At 39.2% G+C, this 26,992-nt stretch overlaps 2 protein-coding genes across 3 annotated transcripts in view; one reads left to right on the plus strand and one right to left on the minus strand.

Annotated features, from left to right (window-relative positions):
• Window positions 1-406: 406 nt before the first annotated feature.
• slc38a9 (solute carrier family 38 member 9) lies at window positions 407-13,207 on the plus strand. The gene is made up of 15 exons (XM_084401483.1): window positions 407-538; window positions 2,426-2,538; window positions 3,713-3,845; window positions 5,944-6,062; window positions 6,226-6,289; window positions 6,378-6,471; window positions 7,809-7,979; window positions 8,095-8,151; window positions 8,786-8,983; window positions 9,478-9,585; window positions 10,082-10,188; window positions 11,254-11,367; window positions 11,454-11,602; window positions 11,864-11,953; window positions 12,028-13,207. The coding sequence occupies exons 2-15, from the start codon at window positions 2,456-2,458 to the stop codon at window positions 12,191-12,193; spliced, it is 1,653 nt and encodes a 550-aa protein (XP_084257609.1). The 5' UTR covers window positions 407-538; window positions 2,426-2,455; the 3' UTR covers window positions 12,194-13,207.
• Window positions 12,980-26,992, minus strand: part of sh2d4a (SH2 domain containing 4A) — a 50,717-nt gene continuing 36,704 nt past the window's right edge. Inside the window, exons 4-10 of one of the 2 annotated variants that reach the window (XM_084401484.1) lie at window positions 26,187-26,346; window positions 20,122-20,245; window positions 19,905-20,031; window positions 18,213-18,408; window positions 16,319-16,449; window positions 14,664-14,881; window positions 12,980-13,923 (exon numbers count right to left, since the gene is read on the minus strand). In XM_084401484.1, the coding sequence (XP_084257610.1) occupies window positions 13,828-13,923; window positions 14,664-14,881; window positions 16,319-16,449; window positions 18,213-18,408; window positions 19,905-20,031; window positions 20,122-20,245; window positions 26,187-26,346 (1,052 nt within the window). In that variant the 3' untranslated portion in view covers window positions 12,980-13,827. The remainder of the gene's footprint in view (window positions 13,924-14,663; window positions 14,882-16,318; window positions 16,450-18,212; window positions 18,409-19,904; window positions 20,032-20,121; window positions 20,246-26,186; window positions 26,347-26,992) is intronic. The other variant, XM_084401485.1, reaches the window with a different exon arrangement.

The raw sequence follows: 26,992 nt of genomic DNA on the forward strand, positions 1-26,992 counted from the left end.
TGTTTTTATATTTGTTTTAAGTCATCTTGAGACGTATTCTGAGGACCACACTGCCCTGGGGCCTCTATTATACACATTTGAAATCTCATAAAAAAATAATTACGTAAGAGCTCGAGTAATTCCTAATACCAACAGCAACACTTTTACAATAAGATTAAAACGCTTAATATAAACATTTTAATTTTAACATAATAGAAAAAAATAAACTATAAAATAAATAAATGGGACTCTTTGCTGATTAAAGGTTTTAGGAACTCAAAATCAAATGTTAGTTTCGTGTTTAATAACTTTTACTACATTAAAAGGACACATTTGCATCTGTTCTCAGAACAGCTTCCATCGCGTGTGCACTGCCGCCCGCTGGGGAATTGTGGGTAATGTAGTTGTTTGAGCTCTCTCTCACGTTCCACATGCGCTGTGTCTCCGTGAAATCCGCACTACTAATCCCATACGTCATCTGACAGGCATGTGCCGTTTAAACACTCAGTTTCCTTCTCAAAACATTCGTCTCAGCAGATTGTCGGTTTGTCTGGTTTTGGTAAGTTTATTATTAAAACTTTCTTTTTAGATGAGCTTATATTTAAAAAGTAAAGCAACACGCGATATTCACTGAAGCGTGTGCGGATATGTAAACAGATAGCCACACACCTAACAGTGTTGTTTATGACAGATTGAGCTGATGTAAAGGCATGTTAGTGTATGCAGTAATGCTCGCATGAATCATGTGTTAATCTGTCTCTCTCGTTATAGGCTAAACGCATTTACTTTGGCGGATCTTAAAATGATGCACTCACACATCCACATTCGTGCTATGATGATCTATCATATTATTGTAGAGAAATTACAGGTGTCTTAAACTGAGAATAGACATATTTCACTATTGGACATTGGCTATGAATGTGTTTTCCCCATAGCAGCTGCAGGGCTCATATAATAACTCCTGATGATGTCAGGTGACTTCCAGAAGTGTCTTCATACAGCAGAGATGATATTATGAGCTTCAGCTTATCAGTGAATGGCGTTTATATGCAGAAGTAAGAGAATTATGAGCATTAATGCTCTTTTGGCAGGACATGTTTTGTTTGTCCAGACCACAAACAACAGGAAACGTAATCTACTTACATTGCGTGTTTACAGGATTTAGTGATGATTAGATTAGCTGTTTCTGAATAACTTTGCTTCTGTGTGCTGAATATGCGGATGATCATGTGGATGACACACACACACACACACACACACACACACACACACACACACACACACACACACACACACACACACACACACACACACACACACACACACACACACACACGTCTGGTTCACAATCTTTGTGGGAACTCTCCATAGACATATAATGGTTTCTATACTGTACATTATTTCCCCTTACTCTCACTCTACCCCTAAACCTATCCAACACACACACACACACACACACACACACACACACACACACACACACACACACACACACACACACACACACACACACACACACACACGTCTGGTTCACAATCTTTGTGGGAACTCTCCATAGACATATAATGGTTTCTATACTGTTCATTATTTCCTCTTACTCTTAACTCCACCCCTAAACCTACCCATCACACACACACACACACACACACACACACACACACACACACACACACACACACAACAGTAGTGGCCAAAAGTGACATCCGGAGGGGATATTTTTTTATTACTTTACAACTTTGATTAAGCGATACATTTAAAAAATATATTTTTATAATAGATTTTTCTATTTTTTATTAAGTAGTTTAAATGTGAAGGAAAACCAAAACACTAAACTTGGTTATGGTATTTATCTGGCAAAATTATTTGGCAAAAAATAGTCAAACCACATGTTTTATTTTACTATGCAAAGAAAATGCATAGAAAAACAATAAACCTTACATGAAAAAACATACATTAACTACAACACAATCAATCATTAATATTTCATTGGTTCTCTCTTGTTCACAATTTCTTTGTATGACAGCCTGGCCAAAAATTAAGTTGCGTTATCACAAATAAAACTATTATTTATGCAACAACTACGCATTATGCTTACAAAATCTTGAACACATTTTTAATAAAAGGTGAAGATAATGTAACTATGTAGAAGTTCTTGTCAGGGGTTGTGAGTGTCCATGTTACTCACAGGACAGGAATCTGTGTGACGCTTTAGAGTGTGTGTGTGACATGCCTCATCACGTCTCATCATGTGTCATCATGTCTTATCCAGTCATCTGTATGTGCAGAGTTTGAAGTGTCATGTCTACCTTTTGACACAGGACGTTGATATTGAAGTTTCGTCCTCCTGTGGAAGGTCTTCTGCTGTTTGGCTGTTAGTGCGGTGATTTAGAGGAGGAGATCATCTTTCTTGCTGAAGCGTCTCAGATCTGTGTGTCCGTCTGTACAGGTGATGACGGCTTAATCGAAGCTCAACATCATGGATGAGGACAGCAAACCGTTACTGGGATCAGTGCGAGCTGGGGAGTATTACACTGATTCACTGGACCCCAAACAGAGGAGGTACTGTGTGTGTGAGTGTGTGTGTGTACAGGTTTATATTACATTGTGTTACCAAATGTCCCCACAAGGATAGTGAAACCGGAGATCACCTACATTATGGTGACCAGCCAGCGGTTCCCCTCGAGGGAACTGGGTTAATAAACATACAGAATAATAATTTTTTTTGAAAATGTAAAAATGCAGAAAGTTTTGTCTGATGGGTAGTTTAGGGGTAGTGTGTGTGTGTGTGTGTGTGTGTGTGTGTGTGTGTGTGTGTGTGTGTGTGAGAGATGGGTAGGTTTAGGGGTAGGGTTAGTGTGTGTGTGTGTGTGTGTGTGTGTGTGTGTGTGTGTGTGTGATGGGTAGGTTTAGGGGTCGGTTAGTGTGTGAGTGTGAGTGTGATGGGTAGGTTTAGGGGTAGGGTTAGTGTGTGTGTGTGTGTGTGTGTGTGTGTGTGTGTGTGTGATGGGTAGGTTTAGGGGTCGGTTAGTGTGTGAGTGTGTGTGTGATGGGTAGGTTTAGGGGTCGGTGAGTGTGTGTGTGTGTGATGGGTAGGTTTAGGGGTCGGTTAGTGTGTGAGTGTGTGTGTGATGGGTAGGCTTAGGGGTTGGTTAGTGTGTGAGTGTGTGTGTGTGTGTGTGTGATGGGTAGGTTTAGGGGTCGGTTAGTGTAAGGGGAGAGAATATACAGTTTGTACAGTATAAAAACCATTACGTCAATGGAGAGTCCCTTCAAAAGATAGTGAACCAGAGTGTGAGTGTGAGTGTGAGAGAGAGAGTGTGTGTATCCACCAAAATTCCATAATTTAGTTTATTCATGAATACTTACCACCCTCTCTCTGACCCTTAACTAAACTATTTAGGTTTCCTTCCAGAACTAATTAGCAATACCGGCAGGATTGAATTAACTCAGTCTGGTATTTCACAATCAATGTCTAAGATGTAGCGCTATGTGCAGTGTGCTTCAGAACAATAACCCCCTAGTGCTGCTTAAGAGCGTGTGTGTGGATTACATTAGCTCATTTACACAGTATCACACAACACACTAATGCAGGGTCGCTGCCCAGTCCTGTCCTTGTCGGTAACCGTAACAGTAACAGTTCTTCCCAGACATGTGTGCGGAGCAGCGTCCTACTGTAGATCAGCTTTCTCACTCTGAGAGGCTCCTGAACCCTGTGTGCTTCTCTGTCCTTCAGGCCGTTCCATGTGGAGCCGAGGAACATCGTGGAGGACTCGTCGGCCCAGGAGAGGGTTTCTGCTGAAGCTGCTGTGCTGAGCAGCAGAGTCCACTACTACAGCCGTCTCACCGGCTCCTCAGACCGACTACTGGTGGGTCACCGTCCACATCTCACTACTGACACCAGCACAGGCTTCACAAGGGCTGTTCTGTGTGAGGACAAACATGACAATAGCAACAACAGGTTTATGAGGTTTATTAAAGGGATGGTTCACCCAAATTTTTTATTTACCCCATGATTTACTCACCCTCAAGTCATCCTAGGTGTATATGACTTTCTTCTTTCAGACGAACACAATCAGAGTTATATTAATAAATGTCCTGGCTCTTCCCAGCTTTATAATGGCAGTGAATGGCCGTTTCTGTTTTTAAAGTCCATCAAAGTACATCTATTCATGATAAAAGTGCATCTATCCATCATAAGTGCATCTATCCATGATAAAAGTGCATCTATCCATCATAAAAGTGCATCTAAATGTGCATCTATCCATCATAAAAGTGCATCTAAATGTGCATCTATCCATCATAAAAGTGCATCTATCCATGATAAAAGTGCATCTATCCATGATAAAAGTGCATCCATCCATGATAAAAGTGCATCTATCCATGATAAAAGTGCATCTATCCATGATAAAAGTGCATCTATCCATGATAAAAGTGCATCTATCCATGATAAAAGTGCATCTATCCATGATAAAAGTGCATCTATCCATGATAAAAGTGCATCTATCCATGATAAAAGTGCATCTATACATGATAAAAGTGCATCTATCCATCATTAAAGTGCATCTATCCATGATAAAAGTGCATCTATCCATTATAAAAGTGCATCTATCCATGATAAAAGTGCATCTATCCATGATAAAAGTGCATCTATCCATTATAAAAGTGCATCTATCCATGATAAAAGTACATCTATACATGATAAAAGTGCATCTATACATGATAAAAGTGCATCTATCCATCATTAAAGTGCATCTATCCATCATAAAAGTGCATCTATCCATGATATAAGTGCTCCACACTGCTCCGGGGGGTTAATAAAGGCCTTTTGAAGCGAAGCCATGCGTTCGTGTAAGAGAAATATACATTTTTAACAGGTTACAAAGTAAAATAACTAGCTTCCTCTACTTACGCCTAAAGCTCAACTTGCGCAACTTGTGACGTCAGAAGTAGCGTAGTGCGCCACTGTTTTGCAGTGCTTTCTGCAAAACTTTTTTTGTGGGCAAAATGATCCATTGTCTGTTGTCAGTAGTGTAGTGATGTATGAAACGCAGCTCACACAGAAGTCACTTTCACACTTCCCGTTGGTCAACACAACACATCCACATTACAAAACCTGCGTGGGGAAGTTTTCCGCTCCCCTCGTGAAATTCACAATCGCATGGATTCCTATTGAAATGACTGGATTTGAACCTCACAAATTCACAGAACACCAGTAAAAGGACTGCGGCTTTAGAATGAAGAATATATTAAAACAACTTTTGTCAAATACACACACCAACGCAATAGTCTTCCTTTGTGTGAAATGAGAGCTTGTGGGTTCAATCAGACCACCTTAAAATACAAATGAAGTATTCAAAGTATTCAACACAATTGTAAATTATATATTTAGAATGTCTTTCATTCATTCATAACATTAATTCATTAATTCATTCTTTCATTCTACCCTTTTCCAATATTGGTTTACAATGGTTTAAAGGGATAGTTTACCCAAAAATTTAAATCCAGTCATTGTGTACTCGCACTCGTCATTTTTCTTTTTTTATACAGCATATAATACAGGTTTGGATCGACAAATTGGATTTGGATTTCAGTTTTACCCGTAAGCTTGCACTGTGACTAACAGAACAGAGGATTGAGTTGTTAATGGTAATTGTCTGTCAGTTAGACTGTGAGATCGTGCTGTTGTTTGAGGACTACATCATCTTTATCCTGCCTCATTTCACTGATATTTATGCTGCTTTGAATCGGTGTATAATTACATTTTCCAGTGGCTTTGATTTTCCTTTTTTGTTTATCCTGGTTTGGTTTGTGGAGGATGCATTTCTAAAACCAGATTAGCACGGTCTTCAACCATGAATTTCACATTTTAGGACAGTGCATCAGTTGTTTGGGGACTCCTGCAGTCTGTGATCTAGTCCTGTACTGTGATGTAATGCATTTGTTTATGCACCTTATCTTCCTCAGGCACCGCCAGACCATGTGATTCCTTCTCTTGAGGACATCTATGTCTACAGTCCACTGGGAACAGCGTTCAAAGTTCAGGGAGGCGACAGTACTGCCAAAAACCCCAGCATTGTCACAATGTAAGACCAATCTCAAAAAGGCTTTTAATGCAGTGCTTTTCACACCCAGTCATGAAGTCATGAATGTCAAAGCTAAACGCAGCCAGAATGTTATGTCGAGTTGATTACTAATAGACAACCAATCAGAAAACTAAGCAATACTTGCCTTGTTAAATATTCACAGCTTTGCCATATGGAACACTATGATGGGAACATCTATATTAAGTATACCATGGGGAATAAAACAAGTAAGTTTACTTATTTTGTGTGTGTACTGTATTTATTTTACTGTCTGCAGGCTATTATGAAGATAAATAATTTCTGGCTGTCTTTTAGGCTGGTTTCACTCTGGGCATCATCATCATAGTTCTCATGGGCCTGCTGACGCTTTACTGCTGCTACAGAGTATTGAAGTCCACAAAGTCCATACGTAAGCCAACCACATGACTTCACTCAAATAAACAGCCATTCTTTCACATTTTTACACCCGCAATACACAAGGCTCATCTTATGAAAGATATATGCACCAATGCTAAATGTTTTCTATATATCCTAATGTATTCATTCATTACTTCATTAATACATCAATTAATACATTGTTTACATTTTTAATTATTAGCTAACTGTGTGATTTGTATATGTACATTTCTGAAATTCATAGCAGTCACCTCTGATTATAGATCATTCTAAATTGTAATGTAGACATGCACTTTCTGTAAAGCTGCTTTGAAACAATATGTATTGTGAATGGTTCTTAGTGAAGATCAAACGTGCTGCGTAACACAAGAATGAACCTCATTGGTTCTTGCTGAAGCTCAAACGTGCTGCGTAACACGAGAATGAACCTCATTGGTTCTTGCTGAAGCTCAAACGTGCTGCGTAACACGAGAATGAACCTCATTGGTTCTTGCTGAAGCTCAAACGTGCTGCGTAACACGAGAATGAACCTCATTGGTTCTTGCTGAAGTTCAAACGTGCTGCGTAACTCCAGAATGGACCTCATTGTATCTCGCACGTCAAGAAAACATGCTTGATCTTCTGTTTACCACAACTGATGTGTGAGTTGATCAATGTTTATATGTGAATAAAAGCCTAAATTCCATCTGTACGTCACATAAAACAATGAGAAATTTTGGACTAAACGGCTCAATTATTCATATGGATTAGTTTGGATCTCTTACGATCTGAAGCATCAAAGTGGTAGTTGCGTAGCTGTTAATAGAGGGACAGAAATCTCTCAGATTTCATCAAAAATCTTAATTTGTGTTCTGAAGATGAACGAACGCCGTACAGAATTTACATTTTTAAGTGATCTATCCCTTTAACTTGTGTAACCCTGCATTCTACAGTATTTCCATTATTGGGCAGGTTTATCAGGTGTTTAACCCTATAAAGCCTACTTTATCATATATATATATATATATATATATATATATATATATATATATATATATATATTGAAGAGGCCCTCTGTCTGGGCCTCTTCAAGTTTGAGCTCTATATTCTCACTATATCATACTATATGAGCCATAAACGCCAGATGTATCAAATATTATACTCCACAACAAACACTATTTAGGGCCCGAGCACCGATGGTGTGAGGACCCTCTTGGAATTGCTCTGTTTATTATTTTCTTTTAGGATTCTTTGCCTAGATGTTCTATATAGGCCTAATGCTCCATTTAAAAAATTGTGATTTTCCTGATTTATTCCATATGTCAGGTTTACAGGGATTATTCTGTGTAATGTGCAGCTCTGTCTTTGCAGCTTATATGGATACCTCAGACTGGGAGTTTCCTGACGTGTGTAAATATTACTTTGGGGCATTTGGAAAATGGTCGAGCCTCATCTTCTCACTGGTGTCTCTGATTGGTGCAATGGTGGTCTACTGGGTTCTCATGTCCAACTTCCTGTTCAATACAGGGAAATTCATTTACAGTAAGTGACAGTTGTCCCCACCATTCCTCGTGTTTTTCTGCCGTCCATTAGCTGATGGGATGTTGATGTTTTCTAGGAAGATCTGTATAACTGCTTGTATATTTTGCATCCACAGACTATGTTCACAATGTCAGCTCATCAGATATTTTTGGCACAAATGGAACAGACAGAGGTGAGTTGTCATAGTGATTTATTATGATTATTATTCTTCGTAGTAATTGGTTTGAAGACGTGAGCCTGGTCTCTTTGGATTCCTCGAATAATACCCAGAGTTAAATGGTTTGATTTCTTTTTTTTTGCAAAAAGCTGTATTTTATTTGAACAAAACTTGGTAAGTGTCTTTGGAACGATGCCCTGAAATACGAAGTAATTTTGAGACAGCACCATCGAGTGGTTGGGAAGTTATGCATGAATCTAGTCAGCCATATTGCTAGAGAAGGTTTTTGCCAATCCTCTTATAAATTTTGACCGTTCTTTGCACCGTTTAATTTTCAGACATGGCCTCACAAAAATTGTTCACTATATTTTTGATATTCCAAACCATTTTTGTGACACTATAACAAATGTGATCATGAAGATCACAAAAAGCAAGTATCTACTGAAATGAAAATTGTAAAATTATTTTTATTTTTATTTTTTTAAGATCTAACTTTAGAGCTGATTTGCCTGAAACATATAGGTTTTAACATTGGTCCACTTTTGGGATGATTAGAGATGTTCAGACTTGTTCAATTGGCTATTGAAGCTGCATTTCATGTCATTCATTCATTGTTTCAAAATGAGAAGGTGTGTTTCTCTCGCACTAGTGATATGCCCGTATCCAGATGTGGACCCACACAGGAACAGGAGCTCTCTCCTGAACGATGCGAGTGAGAACAGCACAGGTGTTGTGTTTGACCTCTGGTGGAGTAAAACCAACACCATCCCGTTTTACCTCATCATTCTGCTGCTGCCGCTGCTCAACTTCCGCTCCGCCTCCTTCTTCGCCAGGTTCACTTTCCTAGGTATGGCCTTTATTTTCCCAGCTAGAGGGCTAATGTTTCATGAAAAATAGTTTTTTAGGCAAGAAAGACATCAAGGCATTTGGCACATGCACATGTATCCACTAGGAATTGAGGGTGTAATGAGTTTTGCTATATTAGTCTGTCATGTGTGTATTAGTATAGACTGGATGTTGGGGGTACTAGTTTATTAATGATCTTGCACTCCAAGACAAGTATTTCGGACTTGATCTGACCTGGGATGGTGAGTTAGTGGAAGGAGTGTGGCAGAGATGTGATGTGAAAATACTTGGAGAGGTTAAATGTTGAACTGGGTCAGTTGCATTGGTCAAGAAGACGGAGCAGAGAAAGACTCTCAGAATCTACATATAACAGGTCATTATCATGAAGCAGGACGGTTCTTGTCTTTCTGGTCTATTGAAATGGCATCTTGCCGGTGGTGTTTTAGGACTGATGTGAACAGCTGTTGTCTAAGAGGCTTTCATTGTTTTTCACAGGCACTATATCGGTGATCTATCTCATCTTTTTGGTCACGTATAAAGCTATTCGACTGGGCTTTCACCTGGACTTCCACTGGTTCGTTTCTCCAGCGTTTTTTGTACCAGGTAAAGGAATATTTTTTTTGCTTTTCCTCCAATCTTGCAACTTCTTGAGAAACAGCATATCTATGGTTCTTTATTTATTTCCTTTTTTACACGACTCTGTTACCCTTTTTAACTCAAAAGAGCCCAGCATCAAGCCACAAGCTCAACGTTGTGTAGTTGAAGCGTTAACAGTTTCAGAAAGCTAATTCAACTTTGACCCCATTTGCTGTTTATCTTTTGAAACAACCAATAGCCCGTTTCACACAACAACCCCTGTAAATAACTGTACATTTTTTGTGCATGACATTAAATGATGATTAAATGTCCAATTTAAGTGCAAAATCAGGCATCCAAAAATCGAAAAGTTTTGCGAACCCACAATTATTTTGTCCTTTCTTTTCCATGATGTACTCAGCAAGCGAAGCCCTGACCGGAGTCATGTGAAGGAGAATTGTGGTGGTGTGAATAAGCACGTACTGATTTATGTGAATGTGTTGTTGTCTCTGGTTTGATTTAGAGTTCAGACCTCTGTTTGTTCAGCTGAGTGGAGTTCTCACATTAGCATTTTTCATTCACAACTGCATCATCACGCTTATGAAGAGCAACAGACATCAAGAAAACAACGTGAGTGTTCTCCGCCTGTCGTCATCACTGCATGATTACTAACTCAGCACATTCATATTCCACATTGTGTGCAAAAGTGACTGAGACTGTTAGTGTTGCTAAAAAGACATAGCGATGAACTCTCTACAAAGGGGAAATAGGAGATGAGTCATTGTGGTGGAGATTGAGCTGTCAGTAGGAACAGAAATAACCTCACTGTCAGCCATTTTTCTGTCTATGTAATGATTCTTGGACATTTCACATCGTCTAGTCACCGAGTAAACAGGAAATGTTTATGGCAACATGAAGATTTCCTTTTTTTAAATATTGGAGTGAGTCTCACAAAACCTTTTCAAGAATACCCAGATAACATTTCACCAAAAAAATTGGTTATATATATATTATATTATATTATATTATATTATATGAATTATAAAATATAATTTTTTTAAACCCTAACCCGGGGTTCGTGAAGGAACCGCAGGGGGTTCACGAGCTGAAGAAAACCTAATAATTAATTAAATCAAATCTAACATTAAAATAATCAAATTGGCCTGAACAATGAATTTAAATAAATCTGAAATCACGACTATATCTTATCAAATCAAAGAGTGTGATTTAACTGAAGTAGCATAAAGTCTGTTGTCCGTGTGTTTCAGAGTGAAGACGTTTCATTTACACACATGCTGATTATCATATAGACCGTACTCAGAGCAGCGCCATGACCCGTATGAAAGGCTGTCTTTTCAATGAGATTCACTGTAAAAAGCTCAGAGATCACTCATCATTTTCCACAGAGCATTCCACATAATTTTTTTAACTATTTTTTGCAGTGTTTCGTCAGCAGAACAATCCAAAAACACATTAAATAACAGTACAGCCCACTGAAGAGACGTCTGTCTGTCTCTCACAGCCTCGCTTTCAGTCCCGGTGTTTTTTTTAAATCATTGATTTGATCATTATCATCATAAAGTCTTTATAGTTCATTGTAGTATAATGCTAATGATGCGTTTACTGTTGTTCTAACCGCTGTTATTGGTGTGAGACTGTATTTGAGTGTGTGTGTGTGTGTGTGTGTGCTCTCAGGTGCGGGATCTGTCGTTGGCGTACCTGCTGGTGGGACTGACGTACCTGTATGTGGGAGTGCTGATCTTCGCTGCTTTCCCATCACCACCGCTGTCGAAGGAGTGCATCGAACCGGTAAGACCTGCAGATGGAGCATCATAAACCTTCAGCCGTTAGAAGTGCTGCCATTAATGTTGACGCGGTCGTCTCCTCGATTGCAGAACTTCCTGGATAACTTTCCCAGCAGTGATGTCCTGGTGTTCGTGGCGAGGACCTTCCTCCTGTTCCAGATGACCACGGTGTATCCGCTGCTCGGGTACCTGGTGCGCGTGCAGCTCATGGGTCAGCTCTTCGGGGACCATTACCCAGGGTCAGTAATAACTGATCACTATAACAACCCAGGCTCTCTATTAACTAACTAACTACGACTTTTCGTTCAGTTCTGCAACATCATTACGCCACGGCCTCACTCATAAACAATTACAAAACCCCATGAAAATGATCATACTCAATGCTTGGAAATCATGTATTATGAGCAGAACTGCCTGGTTATTACAGACACACTGTATATTTATGAATGATCTTAATGTCATTAAGTCTACATGATTACTCTGCTCGCATCAATCCCTAGTTTCCTCCATGTGTTTCTGCTGAACGTCCTGGTTGTCGGAGCTGGAGTCGTGACGGCCAGGTTTTACCCCAACATCGGCTCCATCATCAGGTAAGAGCAGTGCAGTATTGGCTAACAGGATCAGTCGGACCGGTGTTCTTCAACTGTGCTGTGTTTGCGGTCAGGTATTCGGGGGCCATCTGTGGCCTGGCTCTGGTGTTCGTGCTTCCCTCTCTGATCCACATGGTGTCCCTGAGACGCAGAGGAGAGCTGCGCTGGCCCTCGGCGCTCTTCCACGGCCTCCTCATCCTCCTCGGGGGAGCCAATCTGCTCGGACAGTTCGTCATGTGACGCGCTCGCGTCAGGCTTTCACAGGAGTCGAGTCTTGGTGCCGGAAGGATTGACCCACTCGACGGCACCAAACATCGAAGTTTTGACATTTGAAAAAAGTTATAGATTTGTCATATTGCTTTTAACTGCTCTTACTAGCTCAAGACAAGCTATTTCAACAGGGATTTGATCATAAAAAAAAAAAAATTTGTCTTATTTTTCTTTATAATCTTAATAATCGTCATGATTTCATCGAAATTGAAGCGGTTTAGTTGAATGCGGAGTGTTACATGTGATGAGCAGATGATGGTCACTCCTGGAGCTGTGCTGAACACCAGTGGATTCTGCCTAACATCACTGTTGCTCCCAGCGAGAGCGAGATGAAGTCAGGTGACCTCGAAGCTCTAGACCCGGTCCTCGCTGTGACAGTGTTGTGAATGCTGTTGCATCAGTGTACTGAAATATAACCTGCGTGATTAATGGATATATAAAGGGAAGCTTAAGTCTCTAGACTGGTTTACAGGCGCACATTTCCTGATGTCATTCTCCAGCTGAATCTGAGCGTACTGATGCATTCTGGGTGAGTTCATGTCACTTTATGAAGTATGTGCACAACAATAAGGGAAGCTTAAATTTGCACACTTTTGTGAGATTCCAGATCTTGAGTCACTTTTCTGTCTTATGTTCTTGTGTGTGTTTTTAAACCATTAAATTGACGTGACATTGTAACCTTTCTATATTTGAACTTGCATTTCAGAGTATACAATGACCAGCACAGTTAAACCCTCAAACAATCCAGTACAAGTGTTCTTGTTAAGAGACGGTGTTTTAATGGTTTCCTTCATCATGTTTCCACTCACTTCAGAAGTGCAAAACTAAACGTGCTGCTTTTTTACAGGAAAACTGTTGAACGTTATACAAGTAAATGTTTTCATATCGCAGCCAAACATTTTTATTATAAAGTGTCAAAAAAACAAAACATGTTTTAAACATCTGTTGTGAATAAAAAGAATAAACTGTTCATGTTCCATCAAAGTTCTGATTTCACCCTGTCCATCATTCCCGGTCACACCTGTGACAGCTGGACCAGCGAGTTCATTTAGAACAAATTAAGTGCATTTAGTCAACATCAACAACATCATCTCAGTTTCTGAGGTGGAAAAAGTCTGTTCTACACAAAGGAACAGGCTCATATATTCAGGTGGAAAATTGCAGATTTATACTTTTCAGTTAAATTCAATACTTTTAAAATGGGGTGTTTATGAAATGTGAACCTGACTGTAATCAGAGTTATGATCGTGTCTTGTTCTGATTGATGTGTGTGTGTGTGTGTGTGTGTGTGTGTGTGTGTGTGTGTGTGTGTGTGTGCAGGCCAGCTGACAGTCTTGCCTGGGCCCGGGACGAGATAATCTTAGATGGGCCCCCCCGCGCCCATATCTCTCCTTTTCCCTTGCTCTTCTGGGGGGGTCTTGACCACTATTTCAAGGACAATTAGGGAAGACAACAAATAAAAAGCTTTTATGTAACTCAAATATTACATATTTTTTCCACAAATAGGCCTATTTTAATTTGTATTTATTTATTATTCCATAATTTAATGAGGGCCCAGTTCTGGGCCCCTACCCTATCGGTGTGTGTGTGTGTGTGTGTGTGTGTCAGGTGAAGAGCTCAGTGTAATCCGCTGTGGCCTCTGTCTGTCCGCACGCCTGCCGCAGAAACTCCTCTTCTCCACACGAGCTCAGCGGCTCCACCTGGTGCAGAAACACACAGTTACACGAGGCTTGAGCTCCAAACACTGAATCACTTCATCCATGATCAATGTGGCGTGAGAACTAATATGTGAACCAAGCAGTGGTTTGTGTTAGCTGTGAACGCTGTGCGGTATGTATTGTGACGTTCCTTTGTTCCTGGTGTAAGGAATGCGCTCCGTCTATTTAAACCTGATGACTCTCCACCTATGACCGGCATGCATGTGAACGGACATGTTTCTTGTTAGCAGGCGTGAGATGCCAAACTGTCTCTGTGCTCATTATCACCATGTTAACAATCACACTGAGGGGAGAAGCATCTCATTTATCCCACATACTGTACTTAAAAAAACATTTATCAATTCAATATGAGTGTGAGCATTACATTTAGATAACTATAATCATTTCAGTGCAACATGACTCATACACATAATGCTGGCCACACATTTGAAGACTTTAAGGCTGATTTATATTGTGACTTCACTGCAGCACTAATATCAGGACCATACTGAACTTTACTCAAGCTTGTGAGAGACAGACTAATGGTGTTTAAAACCACAGAACTGTATAAAGGACATCACTTGTAATTCTCAGAACTGTTTTATGGAGTTTTTTTGGGACAACTGGAATGTTGTTAAACAACAGTACAACGCACTGTACTTCTGTCCCTCACAGCCTGATGAAATCTAGAGCTTGTATAGTCCCGGCCCAGTTTCCCCCGAGTGACGTGCGCAGTGCATCACCTGATGATACTCCACGAGTTCACTGAGTGATGTGAATCTGGTCTGGTCTCCCAGAAGCATGTAGCAGTTCTCCGAGGCGTCGATCAGCAGGTGCTTGACTCCCTCTTTAGATCGATAGGAAAGCACATATCCAAATATCCTCTCGCTAACGCGCACCAGGAAGAGTCCGGGCCCGCCCTCCTTCAGCAGCGCCTCTGCCTGTTCACGGGAGATTATGCCTGCAGGGGATGTGAGATGATGCACGTTACAGGACACTCAATGCAGAGTAACATTTACAACCTTTACATTTACCATTCACTCATTTAAACAGTAAAGATTTTTCTTTTTGGGGGAAAATGTTGCTAAAATGTTTTAAAGCAGCTTCACAGTGATAAATATAGCTGCAAGCTGCAATCAAGGGGCCAAGCACAGTTTTCTTTTTTTAATGCAAGCATAGATGGGAGAATCAGACCAAGTGCAACACTGATTTTAGGCAAAGCGGCTGACAAATCATAAATACAATCACATGTAATAGGATTTTAATTGCTTATCACTTTTGACCAATAGGTGGTGCTTTTACTAAATGGATGTTGTATGGTCAGTGTGAAGAGGCAAAGTCTGGTGCCAAAGCAGTGCAGAGAGTCAGAGATACAGCCTCAGAATCAGCTTGGCATCATGCCATCATGTTTCACTGATGTATTATTCCACCGTGGTTCGGTCTCACGATGATCTGAGCTGATTTTGGTATTATCGAACCACCAGTCTAGGAAGAGTTTAAAAAAGTAGGCTTTCAAAGAAATAAAAAATGGCGGCAATTTCGACTGACTATGGAATAATTGGTATCATTATTGTCAGTATGACTCAAGGAATCTAACAAGACACGTTTCATGAAAATAAGCTAAATTAATCAAAAGCTATTCATATTTTTTCAAATTTCATTGGTCTATTAAAAAGCTTTTTCATAACTTTTTGCCAGAAAGGTCTAAAGATGATCTGAGCCAATTTTGGTGAAAATCGGACAAACCTCCAAGGACGAGTTTGAAAAAGTAGGTTTTTACAAAAATTATAAAATGTATGATGGAAAATGATGTCATAGGGTGCAATCGAATCGTTTGAGCCGCTGAAGTTATTAGCATAAACATGAGTGCAAATTTGGACAGTTGGTGGCGCTAGAGGGACTGAATTAGAGACTCCAAAATTGCTGTGGTTAAAGTTCAGATTGTCTATCTGTGTGTCTATACTTTTATTTCCTTATTTATGTATAATTGTATTTTTTTTTTCAGAATTTTTTTTTCATTTATATATTTATGCATCAATTTATTTATTTATTTTCATATTTATTTATGAAGGCCTATATATGTATTTATGTCTACATGTATTTATTTCTCCATTTCCTCCTCTGTATGCTAATAAGGGGGTGTGTTTTACCTCAGACATAGCAGTCGAGCTCAGAGTGGCAGTGCTGAAGCTTTGAGGTTTGTGGTTTGACCAAACCAGCTCATTCAGCTCTGTTCAATTCAGCTTTTATTCTCATCCAATAGTGTCAGTGCAGTCCGATCAGATCGATGATGTTACTGAATATTAAGTGTGTTTTAAACCCCAGCTAAGCAAGTCAGAGACAGTAGCCCAGAGGAGACAGGACTGGAGAGGGTCCAGATGAACAGCTGTAGTCTCACCGTGAAACCAGGGGGCGATTCGGCTGTGGTCGCTCTGGAATCCTGCTCTGAGGGGGAACTGCTCCTCCCGAAACCAGCGGATGATATGATCTCGACTAGACGTGGAAAATGAGCGCCGCATACCAGCCTTCCTGCCAATCACAACAGAAGAGACATTCATCACATCTCTGTCCAACCCTGAGCAACTGAAGCGGTGTGACAGATATCTAACCAGGCTAAGACACTGAGCTCTGTACAGTTCACACAGTAGACACTGAGCGCCATGAACAGCTCAGATTTGAGCTTCTTCTACTGGATAACAAGGGAATTGCCAATGATGTGCCGAGGGGAAATTCCTGTCAAAATATGTACAGTCTCTGCAGTATGACATTCCTGAGATGAGGAATGAAAAGACATGACGTACGATATATCACTATTAATAGCACGAGACAGGCGGCATTCCAGTTATGGAATGAGTCAAGGTCTCAGCATGTACTTACATTACTGATTATTAAATAGATAGCAGGTTTTCAACAATGATAATAATTATAAATGTTTTTTGATCATCAAATCATCATATCAGAGTGATTTCTGAAGGATCATGTGACACTGAAGACTGGAGTAATGATGCTGAAAATTCAGCTTTGATCACAGGAATAAATTACACTTTACTATATATTCACATAGAAAACAGTTATTTTGAATTGTAATAATATTTCACTGTTTTTACTGTATTTTTGATCAAATAAACGCAGCCTTGGTGAGCAGAAGAGACTTCTTCCAAATTTAATATATAATTGCTATATCATCACATCATAGCCCAGATATTAATATAATGTCATATTTTTGGGTCCCCCCCCCCTCATAAATCCTCAGTCCTGTCCGGTTTAATAGACCGCTCACATGCTTATAAATCTATTGAGCAAAAATTCTCTTTTTTTTTTTTCTTTCTTTAAAAGAAAATCTGAATCACACAGCAGAATAATAAAACATAATTAATCAAAATGATGTGTCATATAAACACTGTATTCACAACATGTACAGTACATTGAGATCTGCATGTCCAAATGAATGTAGCTGTTTATAAAAGACACCGAAAAGGAGGGTTAATTCACCCAAAAATGATCATCATTTACTCACCCTCATTTCATTCATTCACTTTCGTTCATCTTCGGAACAAATGACGATCTTTTCAATGTGAAATCTGAACGATTTCTGTCCCTACACTGACAGCTACGCAACTACCACTTTCAAGCACTTTCATGAGCGCATGCGTGTCGTGTTGACGCGGGAGCAGACATTGTTGCGTGAACATGCATTGGAGATTCATATTTTTGTAAATAAAGTGGTAAATTATGTTTTTTTGTGCAAACAAAGCGCTCGCATCACACTGAGGTTAACCCACTGGTGTCATGGATTACTTAAATGAAGTCTTTACTGCCTTTCTGGGGCTTGAAAGTAGTAGTTGTGTAGCTGTCAATGGAGGGACAGAAAGCGCTCAGATTTCATTAAGAAGATCTTCATTTGTGTTTCGAAGATGAACAAAAGTCTTACAGGTTTGAAACGAAGTGAGGGCGAGTAATTAGTAACAGAACTAACCATTTAAACAAAATGAGCATACATCAATATACAGACGGGCTACAGCACCATAAGGAATACAGCAGGAATACAGTTAAATTACAGTGCAATTACAACAACTGAACTATAATGAATGTGAAGAGCAAGCACTTCCAGTATTTCCACAAGAGAACAGTTCTTCACAGTTCATGTGGAAGATGCTGATTACATGAATGCAGGAATAATCCAGTGTAAACTAACATGGTCATTATGACTTTCAAACCACAGGCTCTTCTTTTTAATTATGTAATTATTGTCACAGAAATGAAGGACACTGTCTGTGAAGTGGAGCACTCACCGGCTGAGGGCAGCGCTGGTGTTTCTGGGTTTGGGTTTAGGTGGAGGGTTGGGGTCTGGGTTTGAGCTGGCGAAGGCCTTGGTGACGGCCGCTACACGTCCTCTCTCCAGAGCTTTCACTGAGCGCCTGCGGTGGTCCTCCATCGTCTGCTTGGCTAGAGACCGTCTGCGCACGTCTGCGGCTTTTGACTTCTGCACTGGAACCACATATGCAAAATCACACCGTTAGTCCTACTGTACATGTACGACCGCTGAGAAATAACACAAACACAACCGCAGAGAACAAAACTTCCCTATTCAGGCTACAACTGTCATGAGTCACTGTCACCAACCTCACACCAAATAAACAGCAGTTATTCTCATTATTCTCCATGATGATTTTTTAATTTGATTATTTTTACTGTAAAGCAGAATAAAGCAATAATGCATCAGTATTTGTATTTACTGTATACAAATACGAATTTGGCACATGCTCGATGATAGAAGTGTTACTAAGCACAATAAGCAGTGAAGAAGAATTGCGCACACAGAAAGACTCTCAGCAAGCATGCGATCGCGAATTCAGTTCATGAATCAGTTCGTGAATTCAGTGGAATTTTGTCAGTCAAAAGTAGTCGATCTCCGAATGCAACGTAATGAACTGACTCCATATGAGGAGATGTCATGAACTTGAAAAGCACGATCACTTAGATAAAAAAATATCCGTGAATTTATATGGAAACAAACTTTAGGAGCTTTCCATCTTTACTCTCCTCATGTTACGCTGCATTCGGAGATCGACTACTGGAAACACTAACTGATGAAGTGAGTCGTACAAAACCTTTCTTTTTAGTAAACTCTCTGTACACAAACAATGTTGTCAACGCTGGAGTTCATGTGTAGAGCCCCTGGTGATACTTCAGCACAGTTTCATGTTGTGTCGAGCCTTCTTAGTGTTTTAAAAATAGTAATTTTGATGCTATCATAGTCGTGCCCCAAGCACTCCCATTCAAAAAGCATTTTTGCTTAAAACAAAAATACGGTCAATCTTAAAAGTGACGGTTTCATTCTAATTATGCTTTTACACGAAAGTTTGACTCGGGTAGATTAACAAAAAGAGCCTAGGTTCAATTTTGGCGAGAGTTACCTTTTAAGAATTTGTCCACCCCAAAGTTGTATGATAAAAGTGCCCCATTATGGATTTTTGAAAATGACCTTTCATGTAGTGTGTAACACAGCTCTAAGTGAATGAAAACATCCTGCAAAGTTTTAAATCTGACGCTGTACACGCTGTACGCGTTAAACCAATCACAACAGACTGAGCTGTCTGGCCAATCAGAGCAGAGAAGCTCGCGGAAAGGCGGGATGTAGAGAGATTGAGTCATCTGACGAGCCGTTTGAGAATCATTGAAAATGTGGTGATGTGCAAATGTATATTATGAGGAAATGAAACCATGTTAACCTGTCGTAGGAGACTCCAAAACAACATTAGGAAACTTTAAGATAGCATGATACGGGCACTTTAAAATAACAATCATTTTGATGGAAATTCCCCCAAAAAACTCTTAATTTTCTTTATTAGGTTTATTATTTTTTCCTTGTGGTTTTTGGGGTGATATATGACTTTTTTTGTGAGATGAACCATAATTCCCATGAATCCTGTAGATCAGATATATGATAAGTGGTTGTGATCAGAGTGTGTGTTGTTGTTTACATGTCTGCTGCCAGTGGTTGTCCTGCTGGTCGAGTGTGTGTTTGCTGTCCTTCAGGCTGATGTAGATCTGCTGTTTTCTCTCCAGCTCCAGCCTCCTCAGCTCCTCCTCAGCCTTACGCCTCTCCTTCTGACTCACACACACACACACACAACACACTGAGACCAGGGCAGAACGTGTGTGTGCGTGTGTGTGTCAGTGTGTGTGTGACGGCAGTACCTTGAGTTCCTCGTCTGCTCTTCTCTGTTCCTCTCTGGCCTTCAGCTGATCCGACAACACAACCTGCTCCGGCTCAAGATGCAGTCCAGAGAAACGCTTCTCCAGCTCAGCTTCTTTCCTAGCCCTGGACAATTATACGCGGAAAAACATTAAAACATGCAGGCCACTTGCATAGGTTATTAGAGGTCATTAATTATTAACAGAAGAAATGTTGCTCTGAGAGGAGAGCGTGAATGTCAATGAGAACGTTCATAATGAAATGACAAAACACACACACACACACACACACAAAGAAAAATTCCTTTTGCTCATTGTCTAGTTGTCAACGTGAAGAGAAAAGCAGTCAAACGTGTTTTCCCACATATTTTCCATGATATAAAGTCATGCAGCCATCAGTTTGTGTTGGATCTCAGCCCCAATTTCATTCTGCAGGTGCTTAATGTTGCATAAACCATTATTGTCACTAGAATGACTGGATAACAGAGCACATCTGTCTCACAGCTGATGTTAAATACTGCAGAAGCCTCTTCAGGTTTTGCCCTTTGGCTCAGTGCCGTTATCTACAACACACATTGCATCATGGAGATACAGATCATACAGGTTGTGCTTGAACTGATATACACCAAAACTGTGATCATCATGATCTCACATCAGAAGTGCCTCTAAAAACAGAAACAAATCCTCATATTAAGTTCAGTCTGAAAGTCCCACTGACGAGATCAAGCACACGAGGAGGAACTGAACGCACAAGCCCTGTGTTGATAACATTCCTTTACACTGGTCAAATATTAAACTAGTGGATTACTCTGTAGTTATTGCCAAACAATACATGTTCAAAGAATATTTATAGTTCAGTTCAGCTATAAAGCAGCTCCAGAAGACAAGTCATTATTCAGCTCATCATCTCTTTTTATTGACTCTGGCAACTTTCATCACTTTTATTGGTTATTTTATTATTCTTTATTTTGTAATATCATCATTTAGATTATTGCTATAAATGTTTATTTTACTTATTAAACTTTTCATTGGCCCAGATCAGAGAAAATATACTCTTTGATTATTTGTATTTCATCAGTTTTACCACTGAAATAATCTCTAATGTAACACAACACATGAGAACAGTACTGAATAATATGTGCTGTTGCAGAGTATAACTGGGTTAAACTCTCAAAAATATTTATGTACAGGTCATAATTCTCCTAAAAATTTAAAGAAATTAAATCTTAAGCCTATTCTAACATTTTTATTTTGTAGACACTACAGCAAACTTCTACAATAAGTTTGGATATATTTTTACGTACATATTTATTGTTAAAAATATTTTTCTGTTCTTAATTGAAATAAAACTGAATTAAATAAAATACAAAAACTAAACAAACAAAATTTATAAATGTTTAATTTGTAGCACTAAAATGACTAACTTTAAATAGATAAAAAATAACTAAACTGAAATAAAAATAAAGAATGAAATAAAAATTAAATAAACCTAAATAATAGTATTTAAAAAAGTGACAAAAGCATATTACAAAGTTACTAAAAATTAAACAAAATATAAAAATAAAAGCTACATTCTAAATATAAATAAAAATGACAAAATAAATGATTGTCAATAACGATTCTCATGATACAGTATTACATGAATTATTACTGTAATAAAGTTTTTTTAGTATGCATAAATTAAAGGCAGCACAATAAATAGCATTATGAGACCGGGTATAGTTGTAACACCATCAATTCCACCAATCATCATTTTATAAAGTAAAATCTGATTTTGAGGTAAGATTATAGCTTTTTTGACCAAAACTATATTTTGTCTAGTCCTTAAACTTTTGCAGATAAAATCATATAACTAATATTAGACTAAATTGTAGTTTTTCAGGAAAATGTTATGCATTTTTAACTTTTAATTTTAAATTCAAGCCATTATGCTAATACAGCTAGTTAAACACTGGGGTGGGCTGTAACACAAGTGTTACAACAATAGTTAACTACATGAACTCACTATTTACTGTATATAATTATGCATGACTAATTTATAGTTAGTACTACAGTAACCACATGTAACGTGCAACAATGACACTCCAAAATAAAGTGTTACCCTTACATACAACTCAGGACAGTTTCTAATAATAATCTTAATAATAAGATTAATAATTTGTAATAATCTTACAGAATAGCTGGATGATGGAAATGAAAGACAGATAAAGGTGTGACGGACAGTGTCCGTTAAAAAAAGGAAGTCGAGAGGTTTTAAAGAAGGGCAGGACAGACAGATCAGTTGTGAAAAACGCCAGTGGTGAGGATTATGACACCTCAGACAATGAAATTGTTGAATGAAATTGTGTGCAAGGAGACATTTGCAAACTAAGCCAAAGGAAGTGTGTGTAAAATGTGTCCAATGCAGTGTCTGTGCCCAGTAAGCCTGCACTCCAGAGTTATTAACAACATTCATGTGTCACCATTGTGATTCTGATATTATAATATTCACACACAGACACACAATCTCACTGAATCTCCTTTGTTTTTAGTTACAACTACATGTTATTTACACAGTACACTGCAGTTGAGTGTTCATTAAGGAAGTTTGTTCTAGTAGACTCATTTACGCACACAACACACACACTCCTGAGTCTAACAGTACTCTCCAGAACATTCTCGTTCACGGTTCCTTGCTGGTGGAATAATCTCCCCACCCTCATCTGGAATGCAGAATCCCTGACAACAATCAAAAGACAGCTGGAAACTCATCTCTTCTGTGAGCACTTAACCTCTTGAAAAAAATAAAAAATAAAACTCTTTCCTTTTCCCTGAATCCCTCCCTTGTCTGGCTTATGCTACTCTAAGCAATGTCTGGAACTTTGTATTTTGAGCACTTCTGGCGTTGTTTGCCTCTTCATGTTGACTCGCTTGCTGTACTCCTCATTTGTAAGTCGCTTTGGATAAAGGCGTCTGCTAAATGACTAAATGTAAATGTAAATGTAGCCTAAGTGGATTTAAGTTATGGTCAGTCACAGAGTGTTTTAGGTTGTTCATATGGATTGATCAATTAACCTATTTTTGTAGCATATTGCATAATGTGGCCTCTGTTTTGTTTGTCTAATTGCTACAACTTACCCCAGCATGCGTTACAAACTAACCCGGTAGAAACTGTAACAAAGGCACACAATGTATTTGACATCAACTCATAGGGGCTGTGATATTCTTACAGAGGTTTGCATAGTAGTAAAAGTTTGAGCACTCTATAGCTCAAAAATAATGATGCTGAAGCTGAATTTATAGTAATATCTTCAGAATTACTGAGAAGTCTTGTTTCAAATATAATTCTTTTGAAGTGTTGGTGCTTAATGTAACACTATATAGTGTAAATGATAAATCACGCTTAAGATTTGTGCTGGCTACTGTATACAGGCCACCAGGGCACCACACAGACTTTATCAAAGAATTAGCTGATTCTCGTGTATACTTCATTTAGCCAAGGCTGCAAAGCCGACTCCGTGTTATAAATATGTTAGACCTATCACTTCTGCCACTAAAGATTACTTTATTAATAATCTTTCTGATCAGTTTCATCATCTCAGCATCCCAGATAGCTTAGAAGAACTCGATGTTGTGACAGACACTATTGACTCTCTCTTTTCCAGCACTTTAGATACAGTTGCTCCTTTGCGCTTAAAGAAGATTAGAGGAAATAGTAGAACGCTGTGGTACAACGAGCACACTCGGGCCCTTAAGAGAGCAGCCAGAAAAATGGAGCGCAACTGGAAGAAAACAAAACTAGAGGTATTTCGCATTTCATGGAAGGAGAGCTCGATTACTTACAGAGAGGCTTTAAAAGCTGCTAGATCTGCTTATTTTTCAACCCTATTAGAAGAAAATAAACAAAACCCTAGGTATATATTTGAAACGGTGGCTAAACTAATGAACACAAAAGCTTCTAGCCCAGAAGTTTCCAAGCAGCACAGAAGTAATGACTTTATGAACTTCACTTATAAGATTGATAATATCAGGGATAAAATTATAACTATGCAACCGTCTACTACAGTATCGCATCAGGCAGTGTATTGTAGTCTTCCTGAGGAAAAATTTGATTCATTCGTTGCAATAGGAGAGGAAGAATTGTCTAAACTCGTTAAATCATCTAAATCAACAACATGTATGTTAGACCCTATACTGACTAAGCTACTGAAAGAGATGCTTCCAGAGGTCATAGATCCTCTTCTTAATATCATTAATTCGTCTTTGTCATTAGGATACGTACCAAAAACTTTAAGCTGGTTATGATTAAACCGCTTGTTAAAATAACGCAACTTGATCCTAGAGAATTAGTCAATTACAGGCCGATCTCGAATCTACCCTTTCTGTCAAAGAAAAGGCAGTATCCTCACAACTATGTTCATTTTTAGAAAGAAATGATTTCTGCGAGGACTTCCAATCAGGATTTAGACCATACCATAGTACTGAGACAGCTCTCGTTAGAGTCACAAATGATTTGCTCTTATCATCCGATCGTGGTTGTGTCTCTCTATTAGTGTTACTTGATCTTAGTGCTGCATTTGATACTATTGACCACAACATTCTTTTAAATAGACTCGAACATTATGTTGGCATTAGTGGAATTGCACTAGCATGGTTTAAATCATACTTATCTGACTACTATCAGTTTGTAGCAGTAAATGAAGAGATGTCTTATCAATCACAAGTTCAGTATGGCATACCACAAGGCTCAGTACTAGGACCGCTGCTGTTCACTCTGTACATTAGGAGATATCATTAGGAAGCATGGAATTAGCTTTCACTGTTATGCCGACGATACTCAGCTGTATATTTCTTCATGCCCTGACGAAACTTACCAATTCACAAAATAACGGAATGCATAGCGGATATAAAAAACTGGATGACTAGTAATTTCCTACTACTTAACTCTGAAAAAACAGAGATTCTAATTATTGGACAAAAAACTTCCTCACGTAATAACCTAGAATACTGTCTAACACTCGATGGCTGCTCTGTTAAGTCTTCGTCATCGGTTAGGAACCTGGGTGTGCTCTTTGATACCAATCTTTCATTTGAAAGTCACGTGTCTAGTATCTGTAAAACCGCATTTTTCCATCTTAAAAAAATATCTAAATTACGCCATATGCTCTCATTGACAAATGCGGAAAAATTAGTTCATGCTTTTATGACATCAAGACTAGATTATTGTAATGCTCTACTGGGTGGTTGCCCTGCACACTTAATAAACAAACTACAGCTAGTTCAAAACGCAGCAGCTCGAGTTCAGAACCAGGAAGTACCATATTAGCCCGGTTCTGTCAACACTGCACTGGCTCCCTATTAAACATCGTATACATTTTTAAATTGCTGATTACTTACAAAGCACTGAATGGTTTAGCTCCGCAGTACTTGAGCGAGCTCTTAACGTATTATAGTCCTTCACGTCTATTGTGATCTCAAAATTCCGGCCAGTAGATAATACCTAGAATATCTAAATCGACTGCTGGCGTTAGATCCTTTTCCTATTTAGCACCAAAACTTTGGAACAGCCTTCCTACCATTGTCCGGGAAGCAGACACACTCTGTCAGTTCAAAGCTAGACTAAAAACACATCTCTTTGACATAGCATTCACATAATACATTATAAACTTCTATAATTCAATGTTAGGCTGCATAGATTAGGTCAGCCGGAACCGGGAACACTTCCCATAAATCCTGATGTACTTGTTACATCATAAGAAGAATAGCGTCTACGCTAATATTAGTCTCTCTGTTTATCCCAAGGTTTACCGCAGTCAGCCGGATCCAGATCTGATGAAGGACCTTCGCCTGGACACGACGACAACGCAGTCCTGAACAATAACTTTATTCTAGAGCTGCTGTAAAGCCAAAACAATCTCTTTTACTTTAATTTCCTATTCTCACTGTAAAGCTGCTTTGAAACAATCTATATTATTAAAAGCGTTATATAAATGAAGGTGACTTGACTTGAAGCCATACCTGATCTGCCTATAGCGAGTGTGTAGTTGTGTTTGCACTGCATGAATGAAGAGAGTGTGTGTGTGTTTCACCTGAGCTGCTCAGCCTCTCTCTGCGCCTGCAGCGCTGCTCTCTCGGCCATGATCTCGTCACAGATTTGATCGTAAGGTTTGTCATCACGATGTTCTCCCATCACCCAAACCCACACATCATCATCAAGACCCTTCATCCATGACACAAACTTTCCTGAAACTGCACACACACACACACACACACACACACATTTAACACGTGCCACCGAATGAAACTAATAAACATCCACGTGTCTACACCGGATCCGACAGAGAACATTGCAAACCCATTTGTTCTGGTCAGAAGTATCGCAAAAGCTTGAAGTACGTCAGAAATAGAACGATCAGTTTACTGTCAAGGGTCGGTCATGTGACGTCACACCAAGTCCAATGTAGACAGCATCACTGATTATAATGGGTTTGCTTTAGTGGCGCCACTAGAGTCTGGTGTAGACACGGATTACGAAAAGCATGGGCTAAGATTTCATCACAATTTTCATCACAGATTTCACACAAATGACATCTCTTTCACGAGTTCACATCTACATATAATTATTACGGTAAAGGTTATGCGTATTTGTCGTGCTGTCCGGGTGGAGGGCTCCGAGCTCGGAATTTCTGCCCGAACCCAGAGTACTCCCCCCGTTGGTGAGAGTAGATGGAACTAGAAGTGAGGAGACGGGGTGGAGGTGGGATGCTGAATAAACTGTCAAGGAACAGAGGTGGGTTCTGCTGTTATTTATATTGTCCTGAGTTGATTACTGATTGATCTCCACTTGTACTAATTGGGTTAATTATCTGCACCTGCTCCCCCCGAACCTTGTTAA

The sequence above is a fragment of the Rutilus rutilus genome (genome assembly GCF_951802725.1).
Source record: "Rutilus rutilus genome assembly, chromosome: 25".
NCBI lineage: Eukaryota > Metazoa > Chordata > Actinopteri > Cypriniformes > Leuciscidae > Rutilus > Rutilus rutilus.